The sequence below is a fragment of the Xiphophorus couchianus genome, chromosome 12 (genome assembly GCF_001444195.1).
Source record: "Xiphophorus couchianus chromosome 12, X_couchianus-1.0, whole genome shotgun sequence".
Lineage (NCBI taxonomy): Eukaryota > Metazoa > Chordata > Actinopteri > Cyprinodontiformes > Poeciliidae > Xiphophorus > Xiphophorus couchianus.
The window spans coordinates 6,671,441-6,696,010 of NC_040239.1; the positions used below are offsets into that span (position 1 = coordinate 6,671,441).

At 37.0% G+C, this 24,570-nt stretch overlaps 1 protein-coding gene across 3 annotated transcripts in view; it reads right to left on the minus strand.

Annotated features, from left to right (window-relative positions):
• col27a1b (collagen, type XXVII, alpha 1b) overlaps positions 1-24,570 on the minus strand; it is an 81,667-nt gene that overhangs the window by 13,631 nt on the left and 43,466 nt on the right. For 2 of the 3 annotated variants that reach the window (XM_028033935.1, XM_028033937.1), the window contains exons 14-48: positions 22,519-22,563; positions 22,201-22,254; positions 22,028-22,072; positions 21,780-21,833; positions 21,525-21,578; positions 20,837-20,890; positions 20,662-20,715; positions 20,533-20,586; positions 20,400-20,468; positions 18,057-18,110; positions 17,779-17,823; positions 17,568-17,621; positions 17,328-17,381; positions 17,073-17,126; positions 16,442-16,495; positions 12,512-12,565; positions 12,119-12,163; positions 11,394-11,438; positions 11,242-11,295; positions 10,662-10,715; positions 10,522-10,575; positions 9,567-9,620; positions 9,093-9,146; positions 4,562-4,669; positions 4,409-4,462; positions 4,050-4,157; positions 3,921-3,974; positions 2,689-2,742; positions 1,657-1,713; positions 1,512-1,565; positions 1,375-1,428; positions 1,213-1,266; positions 1,041-1,094; positions 307-414; positions 102-209 (exon numbers count right to left, since the gene is read on the minus strand). In XM_028033935.1, the coding sequence (XP_027889736.1) occupies positions 102-209; positions 307-414; positions 1,041-1,094; positions 1,213-1,266; positions 1,375-1,428; positions 1,512-1,565; positions 1,657-1,713; positions 2,689-2,742; positions 3,921-3,974; positions 4,050-4,157; positions 4,409-4,462; positions 4,562-4,669; positions 9,093-9,146; positions 9,567-9,620; positions 10,522-10,575; positions 10,662-10,715; positions 11,242-11,295; positions 11,394-11,438; positions 12,119-12,163; positions 12,512-12,565; positions 16,442-16,495; positions 17,073-17,126; positions 17,328-17,381; positions 17,568-17,621; positions 17,779-17,823; positions 18,057-18,110; positions 20,400-20,468; positions 20,533-20,586; positions 20,662-20,715; positions 20,837-20,890; positions 21,525-21,578; positions 21,780-21,833; positions 22,028-22,072; positions 22,201-22,254; positions 22,519-22,563 (2,079 nt within the window). The remainder of the gene's footprint in view (positions 1-101; positions 210-306; positions 415-1,040; positions 1,095-1,212; positions 1,267-1,374; positions 1,429-1,511; positions 1,566-1,656; positions 1,714-2,688; positions 2,743-3,920; positions 3,975-4,049; positions 4,158-4,408; positions 4,463-4,561; positions 4,670-9,092; positions 9,147-9,566; positions 9,621-10,521; positions 10,576-10,661; positions 10,716-11,241; positions 11,296-11,393; positions 11,439-12,118; positions 12,164-12,511; positions 12,566-16,441; positions 16,496-17,072; positions 17,127-17,327; positions 17,382-17,567; positions 17,622-17,778; positions 17,824-18,056; positions 18,111-20,399; positions 20,469-20,532; positions 20,587-20,661; positions 20,716-20,836; positions 20,891-21,524; positions 21,579-21,779; positions 21,834-22,027; positions 22,073-22,200; positions 22,255-22,518; positions 22,564-24,570) is intronic. The other variant, XM_028033936.1, reaches the window with a different exon arrangement.

Consider the following 24,570-nt stretch of genomic DNA (forward strand, 5'->3'; position numbering starts at 1 on the left):
AATGGAAATATTTTCTTGCATTCTTATTTATAAAAGTTCCTTTTATCATTTTTAGCACAGCCAGTTAAAATGAAAAAATGCAGTTAACCCAGCCTTCATACCTTTGAGCCAAAGGAGCCCTGGCTTCCTGAAAGTCCCGTCACCCCCTTTCCGCCTGGCATCCCTGGTTTTCCAGGTAAACCAACTTCTCCGTCCTCTCCTTGATCCCCCTAATTCCAAAGCACCAATAGTGAGCAACAGAAAAAAAGAAATGATTTTGTTTAATTTCTCTCTCATTTAAATATGTTTCTCAGACAATGAGCTCACCTTGACTCCATTACTTCCATCTTTACCAGGTAAGCCATCCATCCCAGGTGGGCCCTCCAGTCCCTCCCTGCCCAGGACCCCACGTGGGCCAGATGGCCCCTGTGGGCCCTTAGGACAAAAAAATGCAAAATAAACACTATTGCTAAGCAAATATTTAATGTGTACAGTACAACAACTCTTCGACAAAAAATATGGTAGATTTAAAAAGTGTATGCACCCCTGTTAAAAGATAATTTTTTGTGGTGTAAAAAAACAGATTAAAATAATCAAAATCTTGTCCTATAAATGAAAACAAGCAAATATATTCTGTAAAATTAGTTTACAAACCCTAGTTGCATAAGTGTTCACAAAGTTAAACTAATATTTGGTGAACGCATGTTCATGACCTTTTGCACCTAGCATCACTGTGAGTCCAAGCATACATCCAAAACAACATAAGAGTCCAGAACTACTGCTGATATAAACTGTGTGGGATGACCTGAGGAAGACTGTGAACAACAGAATGTTAAACAATCTGCAAGATTAGCAGAACTTCTGCAGGGTGGTGTGACAGGCCTTGGTAAGCTGAGAGGTGGCATTAAGGTGGAGGTTCAACACATTATCAGTTGGAGGACACACACTCTTGTGCAACCAGTTTAATGTGTCTTTATTTTTCAGGACACATTTTGTCAGAAATAAGCATAAAGGCTCATAAGGAGCGAATACACTTTAGACCTAATGTCAGTGCAACTCACTGATGGTCCTCTGATCCCAGATGCTCCTGTTACGCCTGATTTTCCTTTAGGACCCTAAAGCAACAAAAAGCCATCTTCTGAATTTGTGGTAAGAAAAAAATGTATATGAAATTGAACAAATAATCTTACTTTCTCACTCAATCCCACATAACTATTTGATTTATGTCTTTACCTGATCACCTTTGGATCCTTTCAGACCTGGTTGTCCCTTCAGCCCTGGATGTCCCTGAAAAGGATCATTCATATAAACATTATTGGACTTTGCATGATTCAACTGATATATGATTGGTAAAATGATACTTAACACGTTAGAAGCCAGAAAATGGATACCTACAGGAAGACCTGGTGCACCTGCTTCACCTCTAGGCCCATTGAAACCAATTACACCCTAACAAAAAAAGGTCATTTATTTTTGCTCATTTGTGTAATTATAGATTTGGGGGATATTATTGTTGTCTTATGCCAACTTACTATGTGTCCTGGGTCACCTGGCTCTCCTCGTTCCCCTCTGTCTCCGGGAGAACCCTGAATTCAGATGAAAACAATGTGTGTCTTGTGTTAGCAGGCTGCTGCTAACACAAGGCACACAAAGATCTGGTGCAGGACGGAAACTCACTCTGTCACCTTGGGGACCTGGAAGACCCTCTACCTTGCCGTCATCTCCCTGTTCACCCTAAGCAAGAAGCCAAAGACAACAGTCAGATGTTTTCACTATTAAATCCACTGACCTGAACAGAAAGAGTGGCTGTGTTACATGTTTCTTTAAAAGCAGGGGGTCCTCTTTCAAAGAAAGGCAAGTCATTTTCCAAAGCTATTACCAGCAATGATCCTATTACACATAAATGAAGCTGGTTAGCTCTGGGAGCTTTTGTGTTATTCATTAAACAATAGAAATGGATGCATGTATAATTTAAACAATTACAGGATGCACATGTGGGGAATGAAATAAATAAATACAGAACCCAACAATGAAACTATAAGAGGGATAAATAGTTAAGGCTAGGGGGCAAAGACGCCTGACAACTGCACAGATGAAAAGCAATAAGCCGTACCTTCAACTATAATTTAGATTTGTATGGACATTGTAGTTTCAGTGCCAGAAGTACCTGGCGCTAAATTGACTATCATAAATTCTAAAATGGCCTGGGTGATAGCGTGATACTGCATTAATTAGAGCGCAGGCAACAGCAATTATATTGAGGATACTGGGAATGAGAAAACAACAAATAACCGCATCCAGATGGCTTCTGCCCAGGGACTAAAAAAATGCAAATGAGTGTATCACTAAACTCTGGTGCACAGTGTATACACATATTACACAGTGCTTCTGTCAAATAAACACAAATTATGTGGCTAATATCTGCAAAATTATGAGAAGAAGTCCAGGTGCCTGGCTAATTATACACATTTAACTGTGCTGAGTTAATTGGATTTGTCCAGGTTCATATCACAGATTAAATTAGAGGTAACTTTGGGGACAGACAATGACACTAAGACAGACCAAGAAGGCAATAATTAGGAACAGAGATCTGGTCTCAAACAAGTAGTTGTGCACCAAAACAATCTGACATATGACAAGTCCCCCGGGGCTCATAACACAATTTGACAGCCGGTGGCTTACAGGCGAACAAATACATGGTTGATATACCTTTTCACCTTTCGATCCAGGGGGTCCAAGCGGTCCTGATGGTCCCACATAACCCTACAAAAACAGAAAGACAAACTATGCTTTTACACAAAAGGAGCAAAATCAATAAACTTTTCAAATTCATCAGCAAAGTCGTGCAAATAGAGTTACATCTCAGTTAATTATAACATCATTGAAAATATAATTTATTTCAGGTATTCAATTAAAAAATAAAACTGGTATATTATGTAGCATCATTACACACAGTAATATATTTCAGGTGTTTATTTATGCTCATTTTGATAATAATATGAATTCCTTCTTCTCAAAATGACATTAGGCCAATACAGAATGATTTTTAAGAAGAAACAATCTTAAATTGCTCGGTCAAAACTTCTTTTGTGTGAATTAAGGCATCAAGAGAAAGAGTTTGAATCTAACACAGAACTTGGTAAATATTTATATTTTACCCTAAAAATTGAAATTTCACAGTTGGCCTCAATGTTAGAAAGAAGATTTCTACTGATTTTGAGCCACAATGCTAAATAACTTTGATCTCTATTATTACATCAATAAAACATCCCTAAAATAATTTCAGTTGAGCTCACTTGGTGGGCTATGATCCATTGTCTGATGCAGACTTTGGTATTTCTAAAGCTATAAACACATGCGAAATGAAAGGCCTGTAAAGCATAAATAAGGAAAAGAAACTGTGGAGGATGGAGAAACTTCAGGCTCAGCAGGAGTGAATTGTAAAGAAATCCTGCCACCTAGCAGGATAAATTCACAGAGTAAGTTTTCATGACAACTACAAGGTTTACAGAATGAAATCACCATTTTAAATTATTTGTATGTAAATAACACTGTACTAAACTATTTTTTGATTTTGTCGTTTGAACTATGGACACAATGTATAAAAACATTTTTTGATACTAAGTTAATTTTTAAAATAAAGAATTTTTCTCAATCTGATCTTTATCTTTCTTTCTGTTTAATCCATTTATCAGACAAGAACACACAATTCTTAACATACAACACAAATACAAAAACACATGTCAAACCCAGGTGACTTATTTCTTAAGGCTTTTTTGTTTATTTTTTATTTTTTGAAATAAACAAGGCTGTCATAAAACATATTTTATGGCAGCCCAAGACAAATGTCTTCAGGGCTGAAGTGCATTTGATATCCTTTAGCTTTAAAACAAAAGGCTTAAAGGTTTATCATAGAATCTTCTGATTAAAATGTGTGTTACCTCATAACCTGCTAAACCTGGATCACCTGGTTGGCCCATTCTTCCAGGAACACCCTGACAAAAAATATAATAGAAATAATCAGTTTTACCATAATTCATAGTCGTTCCCTCCCTGAGATGATAACGTACCACGGGGCCGGTGGTTCCTCTTGCCCCTTTCTGTCCAATAAATCCATGCTCTCCATGCTCCCCGATTAGTCCACTCTCACCTAAATGACCTTGCTGGCCTTTTCTCCCCTGGAGAAAGCATACCAATAATCAGGTATGTACAAAACACGCCTGAATGCATGTGGGAGGAATCTGACCATTCAAACATTCAATGCTGAAACTCTATTTGACAAGAACCTCCACTTCTGCTGTTATGGAGCTTACTAAGTTCCTACTTTGTTTACAACTACATCAAAGGAATATTCAAGTTCCTATCCAACAGAGCAATTGAGAGCCAACTACAATGAAAGGCTTTGCTGCAGGCAAGTGAACTGGCAGACCTTTTCTCCTGGCTTTCCTCTTTCCCCGATTTTGCCGGGCGTGCCCTCCTGACCCTGTTAACCGAGAGTCAGAGCAGAGGGCTTTTAGTTGACAAAAAGAGCTGTCTTCAATAGAAGTGAAAGGGAATCAAAGATCGCTCTTGAGATACTCACTCTGACCCCCACAAGTCCAGGAGGACCAGGTCTGCCTTCCTTTCCTTTCAGGCCAATTTCACCTCTGTCCCCACCGGCCCCATCTGGACCGCCATCTCCTTTCTCGCCCTGAGAAAATAAAAAGACGACACCCTTGAGTTAAGCCGCACTGCTTTTGGTAGAAATCAGACAAACTCTTAGAGGGGATTCTCAGCTGCTGAGACTTTGTAATATAACAAACTTAATGATTTGTTCAGGAGAAAGTAAAATTAGCTTTTACTCTGGAAATCAAGGACATCAGCATAAAGTCAGTGGCAGGAAATGCTTCCACCTACTGACAAGCTTTGTGAGATAACGACCTCATATTACATTTTTCAGCATTCGTCTACAATGCAAGGTGTTACGGCAAACGGGACTTACTTAATAGCTCAGCAGAACCACCGGCTTCATGACATCCTTCACTGTAATTCATGCTGAAGGAGCCCAAAACAACCACTGAGTGCATACACATGGATACAATTTCTGAATCTAAAATTCTTGTTTTTCTTGATGTTATTTAATGGTGTGAGTCACAATGCAAGAACATTTTATTTTCTGAGAGACTGAATTCTGGGTTTTCATTGGCTGCAAGTCGTGATTTAAATGAACAAAAATAAAAAGATAATGTTGTGCTTCTAAGTTTAGATGCCCTGAGAGAGTTTCACATTTATTGGGCTGGTTTGTGTTGATGTGGTGATTTTAAAAATGCAATCACAAATCCCAAATGTTTGAGAAAAAATGTTTTTTTTCCAACTGAGTGAAAGGAAAGTTGTTTTTTAAATCATCATTCTTTATTTAAGAAAAATGTCAAAAAGGTGTTGCTAGAGTTAATTTAATTCCTACAATAAATTAACTCTTGCGCATTAATTGGAAAAAGGAGATTATACGACATATATTGAGCAGGGATGATAGCAAGTGATGTATACATGATTTATTATAAAAATAGATTTTCTTAGCACTGGAATGTTTCCCCCTTAAATAATTTTACTATATTAAAGAGGAATTGTTTCCAACTAGCTGCTTCAATGAAGACGTTTTTTATCTTTGAGATTTTTACACATCTTTACCCCCAAGTGCCAAAAAGTGGTGAAGGTGCAGTTAAACTTTGGCTGGTGCTTCGGGCCTTATACTCCCCGCTTTAAATTTTCTACATCATCAAGTGAACAAATACCAGAACACGAGTTACTACAGAGCCCGAGGAGCCGCAGCCACAAAAGTTAGGCCTCTTATATTCGTCTATTTTCTCAGTAGTATAGCTAGTAAACCCTTACCTAATGAGCGCAGAGATGCTGAAGCTGTAAATGGTGCTAATATCAACCAAATGCTCAAGGTTACAAATAAAACCCTAAAATGTATCCATTACTCACAGGTGTCTGAAAAGGCCCACAGTGAGAAGTTGTGTGCCTCACACTCAATAGGCTCTACTTAAAAGTTTTGCTGCAGAGCTCAGAGCTACAGTGTGAAGTTTCTGCAATGACAGCTCAGGCATGTAAACAAAGAGTCACAGTAGTGGAACTAGAATGACACAAAACCATGACTTATTTATTAGTTAGACACAGCGGGCTGTGAATTGGAGAAATTTCAAAGATGAAATACAGAAATGTGACTTGACATATATTTATTTCCAAGGTGTTTATGGTCCCTGAACATTTTATGTCACAGCGAAGTAGGCCAAAGCACGAGAACTTCAGTCCTAGAGGATTTTTTTTCTGAAAGAAGCAGTTGGTCCTTTTGAGTTTTTAAATTATATAAACCTGTTTTTAAAGAACCAAATTAATGCAACCGTAAATCAGATCTCTGTGTAAAATTAAAGGAAATATAATAAAAAATTAATAGGAAAAGAATTGAAAGTGGAAGATATAACCTCATACAGGGACAAAACGGTGCATCTAAGACTAAAACACGTGATTTTAACCAAAAATCCAAAATGTTATTTTTCCAAAGAGAATAGAAAACAAGTCTTTACTTTTTATCTTCACTGTTTCTTTTATTTATTTCACACTTGTTCACACATTTCTCCCACTATTTCCTGTCTGATTATCAGAACAAGAAGCATTTGTTTCAATCCCACACAAGACATGTGTTTGCAAGAAAAGCATGTGGTGGAAAACTTGTTAAGTAAATAAATGTATACCCTTCCAAGGTGTACAGTATTTTTGCAGCATATAGAAATGCTAATAAAAAATGCAGTTTCACTCTAAAGAAGGAAGATATCTAATTCAGGAAGTGGGTAAAATATTGTTTGAAAAACAGGACAAGTATCCAAGAGGCTACAGTCAGTTCCTAATGTTTTCTAATGTGTAAACATATTTGACTTAATATGACTGCATCATGTGAACAGTGACCAATCCTGCAGCACACATTATTTTGTATGCAAACTGAAGTTAGCTGGCGTAAAATGGTGTGTGTAAATGTCTTTTCAGATTTCTTGCTTTTGAAATGTTTTGCATCATGAAAACAAATACATCCCCCAAACATAGGCTGAGGGAAAAAAATGACATTTTTAAATGTTAGTTTGATGTATTAGGGGGGGAGGAGGAAGCTAACCAAGCCAACCTGGGCCAATGTAAAAGATCTCCTAAACCTAATATCAGATTGTTTCACTCTGGGCAGCAAGATCTGTGAGTCTCTTCAAAGTACCGGTAAAGCCAAAACATCTAACTTGGATTTAACTCTGAACTTTGAGTAGGCCTCTACAAAACCTTCATTGTGTTTTTTAAGCCACTCAGAACCAGATTTAATGATGTCCTGCTGTGATTGAGCTGAAGGTCACAAACTGATGGCCAAACATTATCCTTCTCCATGATGTTGATGGTCAAACAGCATGAGCTTTATAGAATTCATGATTCTGTAAATTACATCAAGTTGTCCAATTTGTGAAGTTCCATCACAACATCAACACAAAGTCTGCATGAGATTTGTTCTGACATGTTGCAAAATGTCCCACTTTAATCTCATCAGTCCACAGTATATATTTTATCAAATTCTTGAGGAACATCAGAGATATTTTTTTTTTTACAAATGTGAAACAGGCCTTTATGTTTTTTTGGGATACCATTTTTGCAGAGCCTCTTTCTTGCTGTTGAATCAAGAACATTGACCTTAACTGGGTCAAGTGAGGCCTGCAGAGCTGCAGATTCTGTTTCAGGTTCTTTTCTGACCTTCTGGATGAGTCATCAATTTTGATAGGTTTTCCACTCCTGGGAAGGTTTCCCACTGCTACATCTTTTCTACTTTTATGGATAATAGCTCCCACTGTGATTTACTGGAGTCTCAAAGTGTTAGGATTGGTTTTGTAACTCACTCCACGCCGACAGAATTCAGTTACTTTGTTTCTCATGTCTTCTTGAATTTCTTTACATATTTTGTTGCTTTCTAAGATATTTTCTCGAAACTTCCTTTTATATTTTCTCTGCTTTTCCTTGATGAGCTGAAACATGTAAGTGCAACAAAAAGAGCAATCTGTAAATGAAAAGATTTTTTCACAGCACTGTGCTTAACCAATTTGTTTTATTAATCAGAATACATTATTTTAGAATATAAAAGTGTTTTTGTTTGTGTAAACACATAAAAACTGAGAAGTTATGTATTTTTTCTTTTTTTGATTCTGTTTTAAAGAGGACCAAAAATTGATATCAGACAAAATACTTTGGATAGCATCAATTGACAAATTGCATTCATTGTTGTGGTGATAATGTAATCTTAATGCAGATTAATATTAACAGGGAAGCTAAATATAATAATGGCAAACATATCTAGATGTAGATGTAAAATGTTATTAGAGAAAATGTTTATTCAGGTATTTTCTCAGTTATGAGAAGTTTCTACAAGCACAGCTTCAACCTTATTGTTTCCAAGTGCACTGATTTTAAGGGCTTGTAAGCATTTGACCTTTGCCTTCAACCAAATCCTCGAAGCAACTGGGACATCATTGAAACTCAAGGTGGAGACAGTAATGAGAGTTAACTGAAGAAATGGTACTGTGCCTTAGCCGCTGCAAATATAGTCACAGTATAAGTAATAATATTCTCAAATTCAGCTCATGACTACACTGACCAAACAGAAGGTTGTGAGTTTTATTGTGTTCTGCTATCAACATACCGGATTTTTTCCCCCTTTTTTTCTTTGTAAAATCTCAAGTTGGATGTTCCACAAGCACACTAAATTTGGCTCTCAAAAAATAACGAAAGCTGCAAATGTTTTCAAGATTTCCAACAAAATGTTGCACGAAGGCCAGGATCCATTTGTAGCATTTTCCAATCCTGTGGAACTAAAACTGCCTTGTACAGCCATAAGCTCAGCAGACTCTTGGACTGGTTCTGTTCAGTTATTTTAGAAACAGTTTTTTGCTCAAGTTGCAGTGTATGACAGACAGCTTTAATAACTTCTGCTCACTTTGTTCCTCAAGCATCAACACTGTGCATCCAACATGCCAATGTGTTGGTTAGTGCAATAAAAAAAAGAGTTCAACAGGTTTGAAATTGTAAAATTTTAGTGGTTTTTTTAGACTTACCATGGTACCATGTGGTCCACTTAGTCCAGCCTCCCCATCAATGCCTGTCTCACCCTGAAACACAAATCATAGAATACATATAGTTTTTATATTTAAGGATGACAAGGAAATATTTAAAAAGTAAATGCTTTTACTTCTTTACACATTATGCATTCCAGGTGTCTCCTCAAAAACATATGCTTGAAATTATCATTTAGAAATAATGTTTGACGGACAATAAATACTGGAGCTCAGAGGTCTCACGCTTTTATTGCCACCTTAATAGGTACAACCTGAGTTCAGTTCAATGTAGATTTTTACAGACAACTACAAAGTCTCATTTCATTCTGAAGAATCAATGAACAAGAAGCACATTTAAGCTGTGATATCATGGTGCTTGATTCTCCTTTTAGCATTCGCTTTTGTGTAAATGAACAATAGTAATGTTGAGAGTTTTTCAGAGTGAAAACTACATGAAGAAAAAATTATACTCACTCTCTGGCCAGTCAGGCCCTGCTCCCCAATGCTGCCGGGCGAGCCAACAGAACCCTGTTAAGCAAACAATCAAGACTATGAAGTATTTGCTTTATGTTTTTCAATGCCCCAAAATAAAGCTACCACCTTTGATTGCAAAGTTAAATCTGTGCTTCCCACTTTCTTGCAGGATGCATACCCAAACGTGGCACTTTAATTAAAGCAGCTGGAGTTAAAAACACAATAATTCACCTTGATTGTCCACATAATTATACCACTTACAAAATAAGACAAGGTTTTCATATTTTATTACAGATGAGTGCCGTGGATTTGCATTGACCACCCCCACATCAATAAAATCACATTTCACAACACTTACAGCTGCAGTCTTTGTTTAAATGTCTCAATCAGCTTTGTACATATAAAAACTAACTTTCTTTTTTTTCAGCTAGCGAAATCTGGAACAGCAATCTTCAAGTCGTCCTACTGACTTTCATTTGACTTGAATACGTTTTAATGAAAACCATTCTATTTTGGTTTTTATAATCTTTGTTCGTAAATGTTCTGTATTAAACATCTGAGATTTCTGGAGAAGAACTGGATTTCCACTGAATTTTAACGCTCATGTGGACAGTTGATTCAAAAGGCAACCTAAAGGCGATTGTTTACACTTGTTTTTATTTTGGGGTTTCAGAAAAAAGAGGGTTGACGTTTTATGCATGTCACAGTTAAAGAAACTTTAAGAACCAAGTACAGCTCTCTTTTTACATCACACATTTGCACCATATTGTGTTGGTGTAAATCCCAGTTGAGAAAACTGAAGTTTGTGTTTGTAACAGGATAAAATGTTATTCAGTTTAAGGGATATGAATACTACAGCAAAGGCAGTGTGTTTTCAAAACTCCACATATGCATCTGGAGTACTGAGCAGCTATAATTCCATGGCATTTCATTTTTCATATCTTGCTCTCCTCACCTTCTCTCCAGATTCACCCGGCGGCCCTTTCTCCCCAGCATTTCCAGCAGGTCCCTTTGAGAAACAGTTATAGCCTTTAATATTTGGCACTAATGTAAAACGCTGCTTGAGTTTTGACGCCAGCTGTGTGATCAACTAACCATTGGTCCAATTGCCCCCAGTGGCCCGATCGTTCCTGCTGGACCTGATGACCCCTGCAGCAGCACAGCAGAGGCATCAATAAAAATGGTTAAGAGCATTTTCTGGCGTAAGATAAACACCTCTGACAGTGACAGCAAATGGGAAAAAATAGGAAAATGGATAAGAACTCAGTAGAAAGTGAGTATTTGTGGGGGCAAGATCATCTGGAAGGCTCAGAATCTTTCAAACAATAAACCAAAGCTTCTGAATGTGAGTAAAACTGACCCACTGATATAGAGGCACACTGAAACTACAATAAAGCTGCCTCTACAAAGAGGAAATGGAGTAAATCAAATTGTCCCTGCTTTGCCATACTTTGCTGTTCATGTCCATGAGGTCTGGACAGAGGGAGAGGAAGAAGAGGATTAGGATGTTTTTAAGCTTTTCCAACTGGATAGAAGTTTCTAGGAAAAGCTCAGGGAAATAAAAGAATTTATGCAAGAGCCAAAAAAACATAACACTGTAGTTCTCCCTTAGACTGACAGTTAAAGGGTTACACTATTAAAATACATAGAAGCTCAATTTGAATAATCAACTCACTGGTTCTCCTACAATTCCTTTGGCTCCAGGTGGTCCTGAGGGTCCTGGGATACCCTGAAATTATAACATTGATGGTATTCATACACATGCTTAAAAACTAAAACTGATCTGACCCAATCTAACAGACAACTCTGTGAGCCTTAATCCCTTACTGGAAACCCTTTTGGCCCGACTTCGCCTGGCTCACCAAGCTTTCCCTGCAGCAAAACCACAAAAATGGAAAAATGTGATCACAGGACAAGATAAATATTCTAGGTTAATAAGGTTAATAAGGTTAATAAGGTTAATATGGTTGCTGGCATTTTCTACAGAAATCATGAGTTTTATATTACACAATGCAGGGTAATTATTGGTTACTTGTCCGTCATTAAGTGTAAATTACTTGAATTATCAATAATAATAATAATAAAGGCCTTGGCAAAGATATTTAACAAATTAAGCATAATTGCCATTTCTAATTGGTTTAGGTTTATACTGTAGTTGTAATGTGAAAATATGTGAAAAAGAGAACTGCTGTTTTATTCCAAAGGTGGGTATTCTAGTAAAGAAAAAAAAAAAGTTTCTACGAACTTGGGAGAAAATTTCACCAGAAGTTAAATCTCTTTTGTTTTGCAAATATAAAAAATTATTGGGCATTAATATGCACAAATGTCCTTGTTTAGTACTGAATATTAAAAGGGGCGTCCTAACTTCACATGATTTTACTATGTGATCAAACAGACATAGTATCTGTTTTATAACATCTCAAGCCAACACACTAGTTCTTTGATCTGAAGTTTTTAGAAATACCACTTGAACAAATGCACAACCAGGACTGGAGCTTTTGCTCAAACACTTTTTGTTAGCAGAGAAAAATATAGATTTTATTTTCTCTCACCATTTCCCCAGGGAGGCCGAATTTTCCTGGTGGACCATCAGGCCCCTGTGAAGAAACAGCATGGGATAAATGAGCTTCCTGAAATCCCCCTCAAGTCATAATGTGCTACCAACATCATTATTATTTAAAGTTCCTTGATAAACAACTCTGCACTTTAGATTTTTATTTCTAAGTGTCTTGCAATATCCTTCAGCTGGAAAAAAAAGAGTTAAGAATAATAGACTTCTTGTTTTTCTACAGGTTAATTTATTTATTTATTTTTCATATATGCAGTTATAAAAACCTGAGGCCAGACATAACAGTAAGTTTCAGAACAAAAAAATCAACCATAATTTAACACCTCACTAATATTTTGCACTACTGTCACTTTTCAGTGTTTTATCACATGCTCACCTTGACCCCTGTTGACCCCTTTGCCCCCAGTGGACCATCAGGTCCTCTTGGACCCTGTTTAAAGAATAATAGTTATCATTGATCAACAGAATTAAAAAGATGTCCTTTAATGACCTCGGGGCTGATGTTGTTGAACAAATTGCATTTCCATTATTCACTCTAAGGAAAGCTGGGAGAGTTTTGTTAGTAGTGTGTGCTTTAAATTTCCCCACTCTGGAGAAACGGACTGTAGCTACTTAGCAAATGCTTGGCATCTGCAATTTAGCTCCGTGGTGTGCCCAAATCCCACTGTGCAGAACTTTATCCCCACTTTTCCACAATCATAACTGTGGTGCTGCCTGCAGAGTTAAATTGTTGTCCTGAAGCTCAGTTATTCTTGCCCCTAGAACTGACTCAAACTATTCAGTAAAAAAAAAATTGTATTTTTGGAAATATTCCTAAAAGCATTTTAAATAAGAAATATAAATATATTATATTTTAATATTTAAATGTTTTGTTCTCCAGAGGAGATTCTCCAAACTATATATGACCCTTAAGCTGTTGGGCTTGTTCATTTAGATCCATGTCAGTACATGTCAAGTAATGCATTTTAAAGTAATGATCTTTTTCTGCCTGTTTAGAAATCTGTATACTTTTGAAATTGTTCATATTTTTTTCTGATCAGTTATCATTTTAAGTACGGATTTAATGTGTGATTAGAAATGGAAACTTCTTCCAAATACATTGCAAAGCCTCTACATTCTTTTTTTCAGCTAGCAACATATCATGTAGTGCTTTGGAGCCGTCTCTTCCTGAAAACCTAGATAATAGGCTACAGACAGAAACGGTGCACTGTAGCACAAAACCAACTCCTCCATGATGAGAGTTTGAAAACATCACAGTGGCTGACTTCTGTTAGCTGTCAAATGCAGACACAGAGACGAATTTGAAATGGTCTGAAAAAACACACAGAACCAAGAAAAACTTGATCACATTTATCAATCCCAATCAACTTGTTAAAGATTTGATGGCATGTAATTGTCTTTAATATTTGGATTTTTGTCTAATATTGCTGAATCCCTTACTTGTCTTTCTGTTAAAAATGTTCGACACAATTTCATGCAGGATGTGTGATGATTTGAGGGCAAATTTGTGGCGGTATCTATAAAGAATTAAAGTTCCAGCAAGGGTAATTTTTTTATAATATCATGCAAATGTCATAAATTGAAGGATCCAGCTTATCCAACAAGGTTAACTTTTAGACTGTTATCAACTTTGTTCTGAATTTTAGCGATATTCCAGTTTGACGGTGTGAAAATTACACCTGATGAGGTTCAAATCCAGCCATCCCAGAGAGGCTGCACATCAATCTGACTTCAGAACTAAGTGATGTCTCCTCATTGGTTTTATCAGGGCGATTTACTGGTACTTTGAGCTCCAGATCAAGGTTGCTCACCATAGCTAATTCCTCTTTTTAAGTTCTCTCTTTTTTCTTTTTCACACTTTTCCTCATATTTCAGTCAGGTGCTTATACCTCCAAATTATGCATAAAAATCTTGCATTTAGTATTTTATTTGAGTGTTTCTAGGTCAGTGAGTTTGTTGATAAAAGTGTTGTAACTGGAGTGTTCAATTGCTTGGAATTTCTCCAACATAGTAAGTAGTTTGATGTTTCTATGACTCTGTTTTGTCATACAGAGTCATAGATAACTTGGGAGAAAATTTCCCCAAATGACTGTATGACAAAACATACAGAGTCATCTGTATGTTTCATGATTAATGAAATAAATAAAAAAGTAATAAAATTACTAATGGGTTAATAATTGAATCAAGAAGTATCTTGTAATCCATCTATGTGAGTCCAACTGAAATGTCAATATTGTATTTTCAAAATTCACATTTATAATATACATATTTCCTATATTCCTTTCTGCTAAATATCTAATTAGAGCTCCCAGATAAGGAAAACTAATTAATCTACAAGCTGACTGATACCCCACTGATCAATTTTATTCATTAAGAGAGAGAGAGAGAGACAGAGCAAGAGAGGGAAAGAGAGACAACTGCATACAAACTTCTTTTATATTTCATTTCGTTTACTTTTTCACATATATTGCCCGTTTTTCAAATTAATGAAACGAGTACTCAGTCGACTTGGAGCTCTGCTACTTTCACTGTGGAAAGCCTTTCCAGTAGAGACACATGAGAGGAAATGACAGTGATGACTGACTTACAAAGAGCCCAAATCACAGCAAGTTAAGCCCAGAGAACTGTATGAATTTTGAGGAGATATTTTTCCTGACAGCAAAATTTGGCTTTTAAAACAATTTGAAGGACAAGACAAGACTGCTGTAGAGCTGAACTTCAGTGTTCAGCCAAAAAACAAGGAAGAAGCCTCTAAGTTTCAACTGCGATGACACATTTGAAAAAGAGATGTGCCCGATCCGATTAATGTTGTTATTGTATCTATGCATTTAACTCTTGGATCAGATATCGTGCTGTAGCTCCAACCCAAAAATCATAATTTTCTGTTGCTGGAGGTCAACAGAGAAGCAACAGAAAGGTTAACTGAAATACAGACTATTTGTCTTTTTTTAAAACTTTCATCCTCTATCTGCCATGGAACATAATGGATTTAGAAATTATGCCGGCCTACTCAAAGACTACAAGACAAGACATAAATATCTTCATTCCAGGCAACACATGGAGGACCTGCTCAGCTAGTGATTTTTTAAAAGTTTAAAAAATGCTTTAGAAATGTCACTAACATATGTTTTTATTTTGTTGCACTGAAATAGTAAACTCTTCTTTTATTCATTTGCTTTTTGGCTCTTCTTTAAATTTCACACATAAACAGTTAATTAATGACAGTTCACAGTAGAAAGGTTTGTTGTATGGCGTTGTCACTTGTTAATGTTAGTGTGAGTGCAAGCCATTTTACTTTCATTTTACTGCCCAAAAGGGAGACAAAAACACAAATCTCAGCAGTATAACTGCCAGTGCTTGTTGTTTATTCATGTTTGTTTTAATGGTTCAAGCACTAAATGTTTAACGAACAGCACTCTGGAGCAGAAAATAGTGATATCGGCAGATATTTAGTTATAGCAACTATACACGATGTACCATTGTCAACTTGTCCTAAACACAGTATTAGGATAATCTGCCTTTTTCCTTTATCACTGAAAGGAATAAACTCCTAACACAGCTAAAATTACACAAAGGCTTAAAAATATGCAGTCTTACTTTGAAACAAGACTTTAAAGAAATGCTGATGTGCCAGCATAAAAAAAGAAAAAAATATAACAAACAAACCCAAAATGACACAAAACTACATTAGACTCTACTTGATTAGATAATATCAAAAAGGCAAGAGATGCATACAGGATAATATTTTTAAAAATCTTTTTATTACCTTTTACTGAATGTACGTTTTACAATATGCATAACTGAATGTGTCTGTAAATAGAACAAATTGTATTGTTTTATGTTTTTATGTAAAATGTTCTATAAGTTGAAGAACTCATGAACTCATGATGAAATTGATGGAAATTAGTGCTAAGAGCTGAAGCTTGGTAAAAAGCATCTTTTCATGTTTTTGATAAATGGTCCTCTTCATGGTTCCTGTCAAATACATTACATAAACTAAATCTAGATAATCTCTGTACACATTTGCCATGTAGCAAAAATGTAGATTTAGAAGTAAGATGTTATTTTCATTTCCTGAAAAATTACATTTTGAAAATGCAAGTTTTCTATTTGATGGAAACAACATGCAAATTTTGCTGATGTTTATTGTGAGATGAAAAATAACTAGTAAGATCCTAAATGTACCATTTTTGTGTATATCTGCACAAAAACAGTAGAAGTACTAAGAAACACATCATGATATCATATGTAGCACCAATATTTAATCATTTGTGAACTACTGTTATTATTTACTCCGGCTACTTACTCTCCTGCCTTTGTGTCCTCTGATGCCAGCAGATCCTCGTGAACCAGGTAGGCCCTGAATGTGTGCAAAAACATTATTTTAGCTCAACCATCCAGTACTATTGAAACTGATAAACAGTGAGCAAATCTTAGTGATTTGCTCACTGTTTAAGTCATAGTTTAAGTTTTAGCAAAACTTAAACTATACTTTAAGTTTTGCTAAAACCTTACAGTATAGTGTCTTTTATGGCAGCAGAATAGTCAATTACAGAAAGAAGTTGGAAAAAATATAGACACTCCCAGCAATTTCTATGAAATAAATACAGTGTAACCCAGTATTTGTAGGGTTTAGGAACCACAACCACCCACAAATAGTTGAATACTTGAGACTTCCTATAAAAACATCAAACTCTTGTAAATTATTCCATGATTAGAAATCATTTGGACGTATAAACAGGACAGGAACAGAACAAACCTCTTCTGTCCTGCCATTCCTCGGCCTTTCTTTAAATGACCGATAAGGTTTGATGCCCATAGTAGATTGCCGTGGTGGAAAAAATAAAATCTCCAAGTCGCATGCCAGTTTTCTTAATTTTCACATTAAGAATACTACCCACGTTTAAGCCATAAACCTGAAGTAATAGCAAACTTACTGGAATCCCTTCCAGTCCCGGTGGGCCTGTCTCTCCAGGTAGTCCAGAGTGACCCTGATAGATTGAGCATGCAATGCAAATCATATAATAATTTTTACTTACTTAATCATGAAATAAATCCCTGACAAAGTTGATTCTGAATCCTGAAATACTGGTTTAAATCAGTGTTTCTGGGGAAATCTCTCCCACATCCTTTCTAAATGTTGAACTGAATATCTCCTGGTACAAGAGACGGGGTCCAGACTTACTCCTTACCATCGGCCCAGGTTCACCTGGAGGTCCGGGGACACCCGTTTTCCCTCGATCCCCCTGAGAAACCAAAGGTCATCAACAAATGTCACACTGAAAAGGATAATCATGATTCCTAAGCATGCTGTTATATTGAATTTCAAATGGCATTTTCTGCCCATTGACTGATTTATTGTTACTGGACATATTCTGGAGGTAAATGTGTCAGGATCCATGCAAAGTATGATGAAACAGGACTAGAGTAACCTTTTCTGCAGCCATTCCTGCCTCCCCAATAGGCCCGATAAAGCCTGGCAGTCCCTAAAGAAGAGAAACAAATAGTCTTTCTTGTGTTTTGAATCTGTGAACTTTATTATAGACTACCCAACAATGACAGCTCATCTAAGGGGCTCAAATAAAACAGACACACACAGTAGGTGTCAAACACAAATTACCAGAAACAGAGAAAAGCTTTTACCCTCTCGCCGAGCTTGCCGACCTCGCCGGTTATCCCCGTCTCGCCCTACAGCAAAGCAGCTAAATTAACATTTCACAAACTTATTCAGCCATTTAGTTTTTTTTTTCTTTTGGTTCAGATGAAATGTGCTTAGAAGTTAGTTCCCCTGTGGTATCTGAGAATTAACATCTAATTTACACATACTCGTTGATACGTTGCTATAAAAGACAACTGGAGAGAGAATGTTCATTTAAAGATGACAGTAGTTCAGAAGTGGTTGTGCCACTTTCAAGTCTGACCTTGGGTCCTTCTGAGCCCGTCAGTCCAGGGAATCCCTGTCTCCCCGGCCTGCCCTGAACAGAAAACAAAAATCAGAGAAGTGTACAGCTTCACACAAATTGAAATAAAGTATATCTCTACAGGGAAGCATGTCATGTGCCAGTCTAACTCTCCCTTCAGAGGATGAGGCATAAAAGAAAGCGACATCTGTTGCCAAAACAAAGAGATTCCTTAAGGAATCTTAATAATTCAGACAACAAAGAACGATTTCCAGCATCAAAGGCCTCATTACTAACAAAACTCTTTTGGTCATTTGCGTTTGCTTTCTTCTATCATTTATGGTTTTGGGAGACGACAAACTAAAGTAAACCTCAAAGAGACGAAATCTGGTAAAGTTTGTGCAGTAGTTTAACTTGGGAGGAATGTTTTCATTTTGATATATTTGGAAAAAGATGTCAAATGTCAATTTAAAACTCTTCTTTCCACATCTAAAGCTATGAGTAAATAATCTCCATCTTACATTTAAAGATCTGTATTTACTCCAAAGGAGCACTTTGCTCTCTGATGTTTCCTGGTGGTTCGTAGGCAGATCTTTAAAACTTTCTTTTAATGAAGCTTATAATTTGTTTGGCTGATTATTCCAGGTTAAATTATGCGGCTACCGGTTTAGAGTTAGTGACTACTCTTTCACTGTCTCTGTTTTGTCCTGATACTCTCCTCTTGTGCATTATTATGCTATTAAATTTGTGGCCAGCCTTTCCTAGATGGAGCCATTGACAAGTGTTGCTGCTGTTACTTGTGTTATTACTCTGTTTTGCTTTCCACATAGAAAATACGCACAGCATCAGAAATGCCTAACTTTCTGATGTTAGGCATCAGAAAGTTAGGTCTGATGTGCCTAACTGTGTTATTGTCCTGGACAGTCATTAGTGGAGCTTTTGCTGCCATTAACCTGTTTTATTTTCATAGAAGGTATACCTAGTCTAGCGCTTATGTGTTTGGTTATGGTAGCTTTCTTGAAAGTCACTCACAGAGCTATTTGTGCCATTAAATTCCTGAATTTAATGTATTTTCCTTTTCATGGAAGATACCTCTGGACCACTGTTTGTCTGCTGAATTGTGTCAGTTTTCTGGACAGAAACATTAGGAGACACATTGCTGCCATTAGCTTTGCAACCTCCTCCTGTTTGTCTTTTCCTAGAAGGTAAACCTGGCCTAGCTCTTCATGTTTGGCTGTGCCAGTTAGCTCTGTTAGCGTACTGGACACTGTCACTCATCAAGCTATTGCTCATTGACTTTGTATTACGTCCCAAAAATATATGCCTGGACCATTGCAGATGTTGTTAATTGTGTCCCTTTCCTTGTTTGAACCATTGACTAACATACTGCTGTTATTATCCAAGGTACTTGTTTTTCTTTCCAATAGAAAGTATGCATGAGCCAGCCAGGACTTTGTTGTTTTCTGTCTGTTTCTCTCTTCTTTACCCCCAGCGATGACAAATGGCCATCCATGCAGAGTCTGGTTCCACTGGGGGGCCGTCTGCTGTTGCCATTCTTCATGTTTGCTACAGATGAGGGATTTCTGCAAAGTCAACTACTCAGTGCAATTGTCTGAACTACCTTAGGTAGATACTTTTTACTAATTGGCAGTAAATTATCAACTTGACTGTACAGTAAAAGAATTAGACACATTGGACTGTATTTCTGAACTTGATTGTATGATCTTGCTACGCTGGAATATCTTGGACCAGTAAAATTTGAGTTTGGTCTGATTTGGCTTCAATATGATATGATATGAACCTGAACCTGTTTATTTTGTAAAGTTACTTTAGGGGACATTGGTGCAATAGTAAGTAAAGAGCATTGAATTAAAAGAAAGTAAACTTGAATACACTCCCTACTGTTAATGTTGAGATAGTGATATAGTAAGTACTATATATTAAACATGCTACATAATAAGGAAGTCAACCTTGGTCTATCATTATAATAAAAAAAGAAAAGTTTTGATTTAAAACAACACTTCCTTTATCTGGTCAATCTTGGATTTAAATTTTAGAACTGTTTGTGTTTACAATTATATATATTTTTCAGTCATAGTAAATAGCAATTTGCTGACCAGTCTGGTAATATGGGGACACATTGTCCAGTAAGACCGCTTTCAAAACAGCTTTACAACAATAGAAAGAGCAGTCAGCCAAAGAACTAACAGACCCAAACTGCTCATTCATCCGAAGCTAAATTTAGGCAGAGCCACATGTGTGCTTCCGCTCAGCGTGCTTTACGGTGCTCTGTGAGAGTTCCCGCAGTGTCATTTTATTTCCTGTCTGGTGTTCGGTTGCAGAGCTTATCCAATCAGCACTCACCTCGGCTCCAGCGGGTCCAGCTGGCCCAACTGGTCCCTCATCACCCTGATGAAAAGAAAGTTGCCGAAGCTGAAAGGAAAATACATTTCACACATATTTAGCTTGCTTGCAGAATAAGTACAAATAACCTCACCTGAAGTCCAGGTGCTCCTGTCGGACCTGGCAAACCTCTTGTCCCTTCCTTTCCCTGTGGAGGAAACATTGAGGGCACAAATTCACTTCATTTCTTCTGGTGGAAATGAGTACATGTTCCTTTACTAACCTTCGGTCCCTCCAGACCATTTTGTCCTGGTCGGCCAATGTCACCTGGGAAGCCCTTTAAAAATCACAGAAAATTAAACACTGCTTTATACACTGCACACAACTGTGCAAAGACATATACTGGATGAAATTATTCATTTTATTCTTTACAGAAGTAGGACATACGGTCAATTTACCTCTGAACCAAGAGGACCGGGAATGCCATCAGGGCCTTTTTCTCCAGGTTTGCCCTATGAAAAGACACAGTCACTAAAACCTTGAAAACAATTTGGTAAGTTAAAGTAAATAAGATATTATTTGAAAACGTAATAGTATTTCACTTTGTGAAATATGGAAAAAACACGCACACCATCTTTATACAATTATCCGTCATCTGAGTTAAGGCTGCACATTAAAATGACAAAGGTCTGTAGCTAACAGAATTACACAGGGAACAAGTAGTTTATTTTTATAGGTTGCAAATACAAGAAACTGAGTTTAATGTTCAAAATTCCTTTTTTGGGGTAAATTAACATCAATGATCATTTAAATACTTGGTCACAAATGCAAGATCATAAAGTTTATTTGCTCTTTACGATTTAAAGTGTTACTTAATTTTAATATAAAACATAACAAGCACCACTAATGTTCTTTCATGCAACAATAAAACAAACCCTTTAAAACTCTTTAGCCAAATCCTACAACAAAGCTAGCAGGTGGTGAAAAAAGATCAAACTATCCTCAGACTCATGTGTTCTGTATAAAGTTAGAATATGCACTTGAAGGAACTGTTATATAAAATTCGACTCCCAACACTTCTATGATTCGAAGTGGACATTCTTTGCCTCAGTATTTTATTGTATGTCATGGATGTACAGAAAATACCTGTGGTCCAGGTTTTCCACGAGGACCAGGTAACCCAGGGGAACCCCGGCTGCCCTGCAACATAAAAGTCCATATTTACTTCAAATATCACCAGGAAATAAACAACAGGAGCAGGTTTATAAATCTGTTCTACTCCATAACAAAATGAAAAGCATACTTTTGTCCTTGACACACAAACAGTTGATTTAACTCAAGGCAGACCATGTAAAGTCACTGAAAAACAATCTGGCTCTAGCCAGATCAGTAAACTCTTACCTTGTCCCCTTGGAATCCACACTCCCCCTGTTCTCCCGTTAAGCCCACGTCCCCCTTTGACAAACAAGACGCATCAAAATTAATCACAAAGGAAACACTAATTTACTACTCTTGTACATTCAATGATCAGCTATGCAAGGTGTGAATTCATTTTGATTGGAATCCAGAAAATTAAATTTATATATTAGCACCTCAAATATTCCTGTATACAGATAAATAATAATATGAGAAATACATATGCAGATCACCTTATCACCTTTCAGTCCTGTTACCCCTGGATTTCCAGGAACTCCCTTTAAAGCAAAAGCAAAGCAAAAATCAAGATAAAGGATCAATAAAACTCATATTTGAATCAAAATTCGTCCAAGCAACTAAATCTGTCATATTGTACCAAATCTACAAACCAAACTGTAGGATTTACCTTGAGTCCTGGAAACCCTGGTAAGCCCATCATGCCACTAGGGCCCATGTCTCCCTGAAACCAACACAACATTCAAATACAAATTTCACATCACTTTTGAAAAACATAATTTTTAAAAAAATAGAATCTTTACAAATGTCTAAGCCCTTTTTTTCATTATCTTCTCTGTAATTAAAGAGAGATGATTGTTACATGCAGTTGCTCATGTCAGTTAATGCCTTCAATTTCATTTTAAAACTGCAGCTTAAAGCAACATTACGTGAGAAAATAAAGTATGTTTAAAACATCAGTAGCAGAAAAAGATTCATCACCACTTACAATGAGGCCAGTGACTCCACATGGACCTGGGACTCCCAACTCACCCTGAACAAACAAGAACCAGGAGATTAGATGCAACTAAGATAAGTTTATGTGGTGAAGGAAAATAAGGTGAAACATCTTCCTTCAGTTCTAATCTTGAACTTATTAGAACCTAATAAAAAAGATCAAGTGAAACAAAGCACACAATACCATGACATTATTGACTAAACAAAGATGTAGCCAAAATGGAAAAACTTTATGAGAGGCCTGTGGTTAATCAAATTCAAATGTTTTCTACAACCTCCTTCAGCAGCAACTACATAGGGTTATTTTCCGTATGATTTTATCCGTTTCTCAAATCATTAAGGGGGAGGTTTGGCCCATTTTTTTCCACTGTTAAGCTGCACAATTCTTATAAAGGGGGGGCATTATGTACTTTTCAGGCACACGGTGCCATTTTATCACACATTAAAGTACATATGTTACCTTCAGTTATAAAATGCTGCATATATCACACATAACTCAAAAGAAAGACTTTACAATTTGACACTTTGAAATTGGGTCTCTGTCTCTTTAAGAAGCTGTTGTTCTTTCTGACAATCCATCTTCATCACAACAATGCTCCTCCATTATGATGTTCCCAGCCACAAATTCCGTAGATGTGCAATTTCACCGGGTAATTGCTGCTGCCACTAGTCTGGAGGAGCTAAGTGAGGGAAGCGTGGGCGAGGGATGACCTGTGAGGCGGAAGCTCGGCTGGAGACTCCTGCTGAGAGGAGGAGTTTTGTAGAAGTAAATGTTTATGCAGCCATCAATGGTTGCCCACGGGAGATTCAAGGATTTCATGCATGAAAGAATCAAAGCAAAACTACAGGAGATGGAGGGTATTTTTTTGATGAAAAAAACATATAAAGCAAAAAAAAAAAGTACATTTTAGGTAACATACACTCTTTAAAATCACAACAGAGCATTCATGTGATCCCAAAATGATCCCAGATTTCAATCACGTTGAGATCTGGGATCATTTTGCTGTTGATTACTCAGTTTTAGTGAATCCATGTGTCCAGCTTCTGGCTTCACATTTGACCACACAACACCTGGTCCAATACTGTGACTTCACTGAGCCCAGTTCCTATGTTTGTACCAAGGTGATGGATTTTGTTTGCATGTTGGTTTGTTTTCTGGGGGGGGGTTGTCATATGACGCTTTGGTCTCATCTTTCCTAATTACTCTGTTCCTTTGTTCAGATAAAACGGTGCAAAGCTAAGTTAAACGGCAACATACTTTTAAGGGAAAGACACTTTCTGCTGGTTTTGATATATGTTTAAAGCTGGTCAATCTTGCTGATTCTCACTTATTCAAGGTTATTTTATTAGCAGCTCTCCCTCCCTTCTCAATTCTTACAGATGCAGCAAGGATGTACTTGATTTTTAAACAGCTTTTTATTTTGGCTTCAGTTTTGTTACAAAACTCTTGTGGAGTCAAAATTACATGTATATAACTTAGAAAATGCCCAAAACCAGATCATTTTGATCATGTTCTTATGCTCCAAAAGGGTGTACCCTCTTTTATCCTGATTGTGGGTCTGTATTAGTCAACCATTTCAAAGAATACAATATGTTTTATATTTCTTTTGATAAATGCTGGTTCTATCCGCTCTAATAAGCTGAATAAAATTCTTTCCCACTATGTTTAGCTTTTCAAGGGAGCGATTTAGCCACTAATACAGGCTGGCTTGTTGTCCAAACCCTGCCTCCATCCACTCTAAACATTGCAAAAAAGGGAGAGATGGAGGACACAGCACATCACAGTGTGGCCTTCCTGTCACCTCCTTGGGTCTCTCTTTGAACGAAACAACATGAATCAGGCCAAATGGAAAATCCCCGCTTCCCACTGCAGGGAGAGGAAATGTAGCCTGCAGCAGGCTGTTGGAGGTCAGCCAGTCTTTAATCTAACACTGACCCTGTCAATCACAAGCGGTTAGGGTCAAACTACGAAAAGAGGAGCAGTGAGTCAAACTGCTGGTGCCCTCACATCAGCATGGATGATGATGGGTGAGTGGAACAACTG